This window comes from Miscanthus floridulus, chromosome 4 (assembly GCF_019320115.1).
Source record: "Miscanthus floridulus cultivar M001 chromosome 4, ASM1932011v1, whole genome shotgun sequence".
In the NCBI taxonomy this organism is placed as follows: domain Eukaryota; kingdom Viridiplantae; phylum Streptophyta; class Magnoliopsida; order Poales; family Poaceae; genus Miscanthus; species Miscanthus floridulus.
Window position 1 is genome coordinate 120,205,070 of NC_089583.1, and position 7,440 is coordinate 120,212,509.

The 7,440-nt window shown below is 53.0% G+C and overlaps 1 protein-coding gene across 1 annotated transcript; it reads right to left on the bottom strand.

The window, feature by feature from the left end:
- Window positions 1-208: 208 nt before the first annotated feature.
- Window positions 209-517, bottom strand: LOC136549220 (uncharacterized). The gene has a single exon (XM_066540474.1). The coding sequence runs from the start codon at window positions 515-517 to the stop codon at window positions 209-211; it is 309 nt and encodes a 102-aa protein (XP_066396571.1).
- Window positions 518-7,440: the final 6,923 nt, after the last annotated feature.

Here is a 7,440-nt window from a genome sequence, read left to right on the forward strand (position 1 = left end):
AGTCGGCCGCCAAGAATTTCTGCACCTCCTCGCCGATGGTCCTACATTTTTCCTCATCAAATTGGCGTAGGCGCTGCTTCACCGGTCTGGAGCCAGCTCGGATGTCCAAGGCATGCTTGGCGACCTCCCTCGGTATGCCCGGCATGTCCGAGGGACTCCATGCAAACATATCGGCATTCGCATAGAGAAAGTCAACAAGCACGGCTTCCTATTTGATGTCGAGGGTGGCGCTGATCCTCAGCGCCCGGTCGTCGGGGCAGGCGAGATCGACTGGGATGACCTTGATGGCCTCCGTGGGCTTGAATGTCCCGGCGCGATGCTTGGAGTCAGGCACCTTGCCACCGAGCCGGTCGAGGTTGGCGATGAGGGTCTCAGCCTCCACGAGAGCCTCGGCGTACTCGATGCACTCGACGTCACAGTCATATGCATGCTTGTACATGGATTTAATCGTGATGACGTCGTTGGGACCCAGCATCTTGAGCTTGAGGTAGGTGTAGTTGGGGACTACCATAAACATGGCGTAGCACGGCTGCCCTAGGATGGCGTGGTAGGTTCCCCTGAATCCAACCACCTTGAAGGTAAGGACCTCCTTGCGGTAGTTGGAGGGGGTGCCGGAGCAAACGGGAAGATCGATGCGCCTGAGGGGTCGCGTGCGTTTCCCTAGCACGATGCCGTGGAAAGGTGCGGCGTCACCCTAGAGCCGCGATCGATCAATCTCCAGGAGCTCTAGGGTGTTGGCGTAGAGGATGTTGAGGCCGCTGCCTCCGTCCATCAACACCTTGGCGAGTCGGGTGTTGCCGACGATCGGGTCGACAACGAGTGGGTACTACCCAGGATTCGGGACATGGTCGGGGTGGTCATGTCGATCAAAGGTGATCACTTCCTGAGACCAGTCGAGGTATCGGGGAGTGGCCACCTTAACTGAGAAGACCTCTCGGCGTTCTCTCTTTCACTGGCACACCGTAAGGCACGCTGAGGGTCCACCAAAGATCATGAAGGCATTGTGCACCTTAGGGAACCCGTCGTCCTTGTCATCGTCCCGGTCACCGGCGCCCCTCTTCTTGGCATCGTCGTCGAGGAGCCTAAGCTTGGCGTAGTAATGCCGGAGCATGGTGCAGTCCTCGAGGGCGTGCCTTACCAGGCCTTGGTGGTAAGGGCAGGGCTTCTTCAGCATATCGTCAAAGAGCCCAGGGCCCCTAGGGCCTTGGGGATTCTTGTGCTCCGCGGCCGCGACTAGATCAGCCTTGAGGATCTCCTGCTTCCCCAGGCGACCTTTTTTGTTTTTCTTGGGGAGGTGGGGAGCCGAGGCCCTGGGGGCCTCGTCCCTCCACTTCCCCTTGGAGTCGCTGTTGGGGAAGATGGCCCCCATGACCTCTTTGCCCGAGGCGAAGCTGGTGGTGATGTCGAGGAGTGCGGTAGCCGAGCTTGGCACATTCCGGCCTAACTCTTGGACCAAGTCTCGGTAGGTGGTGCCAGAGAGGAAAGCCTGGATGATTTCTGAGTCATCGATGCTGGGCAGCTCGGTGCACTATTTGGAGAAGCGCCGGATGAAGTCTCGAAGAGACTCGTCTAGTTTCTGGTGATAGCTCTTAAGGTCCCAGGAGTTTCTAGGGTGCACGTATGTGCCCTAGAAATTCCTGACGAAGACCCTGACCAAGTCACGCTAGTCATGGATCTGTGAGGAAGGTGTTTGAGCCCAGCTCGTGCTGAGTCTAACAAGAGCAAGGGGAGGTTGCTGATGACGAGCAGGTCATTGTCTGCGCCGCCTAGCTAACAAGCCAGGCGGTAATCGGCCAGCCAAAGCTCAGGGTTGGTTTCGCCGCTATACTTCATGAGGTTGGCCGGTTGCTGAAACCAGGCTAGGAAATGAGCAGCGCGGATGGCCCTGCTAAAGACTCGAGGGTCAGGCGGTTTAGGAGAAGGACTGCGGTCCTCCTCACTGTCATAATGGCCACCTCGGTGTGGATGGTAGCCCTGGGTGAGCCCCTCATTATCGTGGCATCGTTGCCTGCTGACCACCTCATGATCACCCTACACCTCATGTTGGTTGTCGAAGCGATCGAGCAGCAAGGGGACCCTATGGGCTATCAGTGCCCGAGCGGGCTCGGAATGAACCGAGGTGTCCCTATCCTACCGAGGCAGTGCTGTGGGAAGGTCCGAGGAGCCCCCACGCCGTCGGGAGGTGGAACTCTTGGCTTGCTGCACCGCGACGATCTCGAGGAGATCCTAGAGCTCGCCATGGACCCGTCGCCCCTCCATGGTAGAAGGCTCAGGCATCATGCAGACTAGCATCACCACAGCCGCGATGTTCTGGCTAGCATGATTGAAGATTGGGGGTTGCTCACTCCTTTCGTCATTGTGGATGCGGTGGTGCACATCGCGGGCCCTCCATCGAGCTCCTCTGCCATCGCCGCGACCTCGCTGCTCCTGCTCGAGAGTGTCTCAAAGCTGCTGTAGGAGGAGTCAATCTTGTTTGACCTTGGCCTAGAGCTCATGGAGCTGTTCTAGGTCCGGGCGTTGAGGTTGTGCGGGGGCAAGGTTTCCATTTCATGCTATCGGTGGGACAACGCGCGGAGGTGTGGTGGTGCCTGCCCCTTGGTGAAGCGAGGAATGATTGCCTGCCCCCTCGTCCTCCTCGCCCACCCTCGGCATCCCGAGCCCGATGTGGAAACACTCGTGAGTGGGGTCGTAAGTGCCTTCGCCGTCGGAGTCAGAGTAGCCGAAGCAGTAGTCACTCGCGACCAAGAAGCGACGCATGGTTTCAAGGTCACGGAGTCTAGAGAAATCCACTTCGGCCCACACCTCATCCTCCTCCAAGGAGTCAGCATGGGTGTGGGTCAAAGCTGTGGTGTCAAAGTCGAGGGTGGAGCGCTGGTGGCGTCCTGAGGGATCTGCATGAGCGGAACCATAGGCATAAGCGTAGGAGGTGGCGGCATTTCTCAACCCAAAGGGGTACGGGGATGGTGCCATCGCCGGGCTCTGCTCCGCTAGAGTTGGCTCCTCCAGGAGTGGTGGGGCAGAGCTTGATGACGGGGCATCGTCGCACGCCACCGGCGTTTTTCCCTTATCCAGGCTCAGGCTAGATAGGTCCCCAACCAGGGACCTTGTGCCAACAGCTGGGCATGGGATACTGGCGGGGCGTGGCGCGTCGCCCTAGGTTTGCATAGTGTCAAGGTGGTCCCATCTGTGTTGGGCTTGGTGGGCGTGACGGGGACGGCGGCCCTGGTGCCGCCTGCGCATGGGTTGCTGGTGTGTGACGTTGTTGTCGGTCGGTGGGGCTTGGGGTGTGAGGAGCATCATGTTGTACTTAGATCCTAGAGACATGAACTCTAGGCTCCCGAACCAGATCATCGTGCCGAGATGTAGCGGTCGTACGAGGTCTACCATCTGGAACTTGTTGGGATGACGAAGCTGACACGTAGAGGCCCCTACCTGGCATGCCAACTGTCGGTGTTTTGGACCGGCAAGCCCTCAACCAACTAGTAAATTTATACTGCGTGTTTCCAATCCCGGATGGTGATGCAAAGAGACACAAGGTTTATACTAGTTCGGGTAACGGGTACCCTATGTCCAGTTTGAGAGATCGATCTTGTATTCCTTGCACCGAAATGCTCATAGTAGGGGGTTACAAGTAGGGCGAGAGAGGGAGCTAGTCCCAGGTCTCTACGTGGAGCAGCGTGGATTGCTTGAGATGTTGATCTCAAGCCATGGGGAGCTCGTGCGTTCGTCTATGTGGTTTTGCTTGAGTTCGTCGTGCAGGCGTAGGCCTAATCGTAAGCGTTCGATCCCCCTGAAACGGCCCTGGTCCCTCCCTTTTATAGTTGAAGGGGGGACAAGGGTGATACATGCGCTAGCTACATGGCATCGTGCGAACAGAGGTGGCATGTCTGAGCCCTGTAGCCTGTTCCTGTGGCGGCATGGTCGACGGAGTGGTCCCGTCCTTGAAGTACTAGGGCGACGCACTGGTCACATCCGATCCTGTGCGTCATGGGGCTCTAGTGTCATCTTGAAGCGGGGCATGGTGGTCGACATGTCAGTTACTGTGGGTTGACTGTGTGGGAAGTCGAGGCTTGGTTGGTGCCGAGGCCGAGCCATTGTGGGAGGCTCGGCAGACATGAATCCCTAGGTTGCCAAGACCCTGAAGTATATTGCTGAGGCTCGAGGGGAGCAGTAGGTCCCGTGTGCTGACTCTGAGGCTATGGCGACCCGGACTTGACTCCCCATGTCGCGTTGTTCCTGTGGCAGGGGTTAGGTGGCACAGTATAGTGCAGGCGCTGATCGTGGGCACAGCACCAGAGCATAGTGGCCGGTAACCCCTACCCCACCCTATCCTAGATGGTATGGTGTCGATGTGACCTCCCATCTTGTCGCCCATTCCATAGTGTCAAGCCACCGTCTGGCTGATATTGCGGGAGTAGTTGGCGCATTAATGGGACGTGACGCCTGGTCGGGGGGACTGGTCGAGGCAGAAGCGATGGGTTGTTGCCGAGCTAGCCTCGAGCGATACGGAGAATCTTCGTTCGAGGCTTTACGCGCGGGGCCTTAGGCGAGATGGAGAATTGGTTCCTCGTCGAGGCCTCCCATGCGAGGCCTCGTGCGAGGCAGAGATTTGGCAGGCCATCGAGACCTCCCGTGCGAGGCCAAAGGCGAGGCGGAGAGCTAGTGGGCTCGGACGAGGCCGGGGGTTAACCAATGGCTTACCTTTTGGCTTTGTTTTTTATGGGGTTTAAGTGGTTCTTTCGATATACGCTCGGGATACCCCGTTTTATGGTACCCGACACTTTTGTTGTTTGAAATGGAGAGGAATGATTTACTCTTCATCTCTGCCTCTTATTTCTAGTCTAATGCCCTGAATGCTTTCATTTTTTGTCATGGCCCAATGACCATCACTCTGGTTGACGTATACATGTTGACTGGCCTTAGGGTCAGTGGATCAGTGCAACCTTATGAGTATTTGAGTGCCAGTCCCAAGAGATTGGCCAAGATATCAGACTATACCGGATGGGCAAGTTACATTCTAAATCATATTGAAGATGGACCAGCCGTTAGTGAAAGGGAATATGTGGCCTTTCTGAACATGTGGTTGGAAAGATTCATTTTCTACGGGTCATCTTGTGGTCTAACCTATAATCACAAACTCATGGCAGAGCACCTAGCATTAGGCAAAAATATCCCTCTTAGAAAATATCTGTTAGGAGCTGCTTATCATCTGATGTACCAGGTGGCTGCCCAATTACTAAAGAATGAACCGATGCAGACTATCAGCGGTCCCTGGTGGCTGATACAATTATGGCTCAATTTGTATATGCACAAAATTGTAAAGCCTAACCTCAGAGACCTGAGCTTTCCTTCCTCTAATTTTGGTGAGGAATATAAAGGCAAAGAAGGAAGAATCCAATGGTGCACGAACTATGGTGAGGCTGCATCAGCCATAATAATCGACTTTGCTGCGGGCCACCTCTTCAAAAGATTTTACAGAGGGTTTGATATGGCTGTCCTGACTTAGCTACCTTATAATGAGGAGGATGAACTGACTTTTCCTTTCAGATTCAGATTTGAATCCGGCTGTTCGGAAAAGACAGCGGCTGTGATCTTCAATTCTTTTATTAAACTCTGTGTTCTCCTAGCCGAATTTTGCCATGGTCGTGGCAAAATGATTAAAGGCTCCTCCATCCTAGGCAATCCTCCAACCTATGAGTTTTACAACCCTTCGTTTGTGGCCCGTCAGTTTGGTCTCGGTCAACTTCCTCCTTGTCTATTTTTTAAGAACATTCTAAAGCCGAGGGAAGATATCAGTGATGTGCTAGAAGCTTCCAGAGTCTTCCAATTGGGATCAGACCTTCTGTCCTTTTCTTTGCACGACTAGGTCAGGGCCAGCTTTTCTTCCAACCTCTTCGACTCCTGGTGGCAAGAATGGCATTCCCATCTTTTCTGTGGGCCGGTCCACCCTCTATGCATAGCTCTGGACGGGGAATTTGCTTCTGATAGTGAGGTAATCCCTTCATTCTCTTTTTGGAGAGATCACTTGGCGAATATTCTTTCCAACTATTCTAACCGACCCTTTTAGGACATTGAATTCGATCCTCTAAGCCGGGATAGGAGAGGGCATCCTATACATTACCAGCCGTCATGCCTAGTTTCAAGGATGGGATCAACTGCACCTTCCTTGAAGAAGCTGATGAGAACCCATGCTGCCCCCATGATCGTTACATGCCAATCTCCAAAAGCAAAGTGGTTTCAGGGGCAACTCAAAAAGCCACTACTAGAAAAAGGCTTTGTAGGACGAGGCCATCGGCTGCTCAGGTGAATGCTTCACACTTTCCTCAAACTGATGTTCAATTTTTTATCTCATTTTCTCATAGTTATCGAGCAACACATCTTAGTCTGCTTTGGGTGCGGGACAGTTATCTCAAGTACTTGATCTACCATCAACCGAACCTTCCTCTTAGGAGAAGCCAATTTTAGCGGAGGCGACCGATGCTTTCTCAATGGTAGAAAATGTGAGTTTTATCCTTGATACTCGTTGGGGTATTTTCCTTTGACTTCTTGATTCACTCGGCTTTCCACCCTTTATTTGATCATTTGTCATGCTAGACATCTTCTGAGGAAATACCCATGCAAGAGCAGGGGCCTGGCAGTTCGCCTATTGACAATGATCCCATTGATGCTGGGAACAGCCCCGTTGTTGATACTCATACTGTCGATTCCCCAATTCAGCATACGCCTGATGGTGAGGAGATCGTATGCTTGGTCTATCCCTCTGCAATAAACATGAATAACAGTCCCTCTTTGCCATTGCAGATATCAACGCCAGACGTCTAGAGCTGATTCAGCCAGATGCTATTGGTGTATCACCAGCTGCTCCCCCTCTTTTGATAGAGGCTATTATAGGGAAGGTACTATACCTTTTCACCATTCCTTTTTGCGATAAGCCGATTCAAACCTCTTAATCAAGATTTCCCCTATATATAGGCACTCGATCCTCCGGCCCAGAGTTGTTCTTTCAATCTTGAGGAATATTTTGATGAAGACGAAATCAGATCATCAGCCACTTCCTCTGCTGAATCTTTATTAGAGGAGACTAGAAATCAGCTGAAAGATATACTGCTCATATTTGAGAAGAACATAGCCGGTTTGGTCCAAGACACCGACTCGATGCAGAGAGTCTTCTTGGCTATAAAGGGTGATCCATCTCCAACCCTCTCCAGAGTCTTGCTATATTTGTCTTCTTTTGAAGATCAAGCTCTAAAGGCGAAAAAGATTCAAAGAAACCTATCCAACCGCAAAGCTTTGATGGCCTAGGACAGCTCCAAAAAGCAAGAGGCTAAAGAGTTGATGCGGCTAATTGATGATCTAAAAAATTCCTCCTCCAGGACCGATCTAGAACTTTCCCAGTTAGAAATCAAACGTGCTGAACTTGAGAAGGAACTGGAAAGCGTG

What these genes read in the sequence shown, in the direction of transcription:
- LOC136549220 (XM_066540474.1), bottom strand. Translation starts at nt 517, where the DNA reads ATGTTTATGGTAGTCCCCAACTACACCTACCTCAAGCTCAAGATGCTG.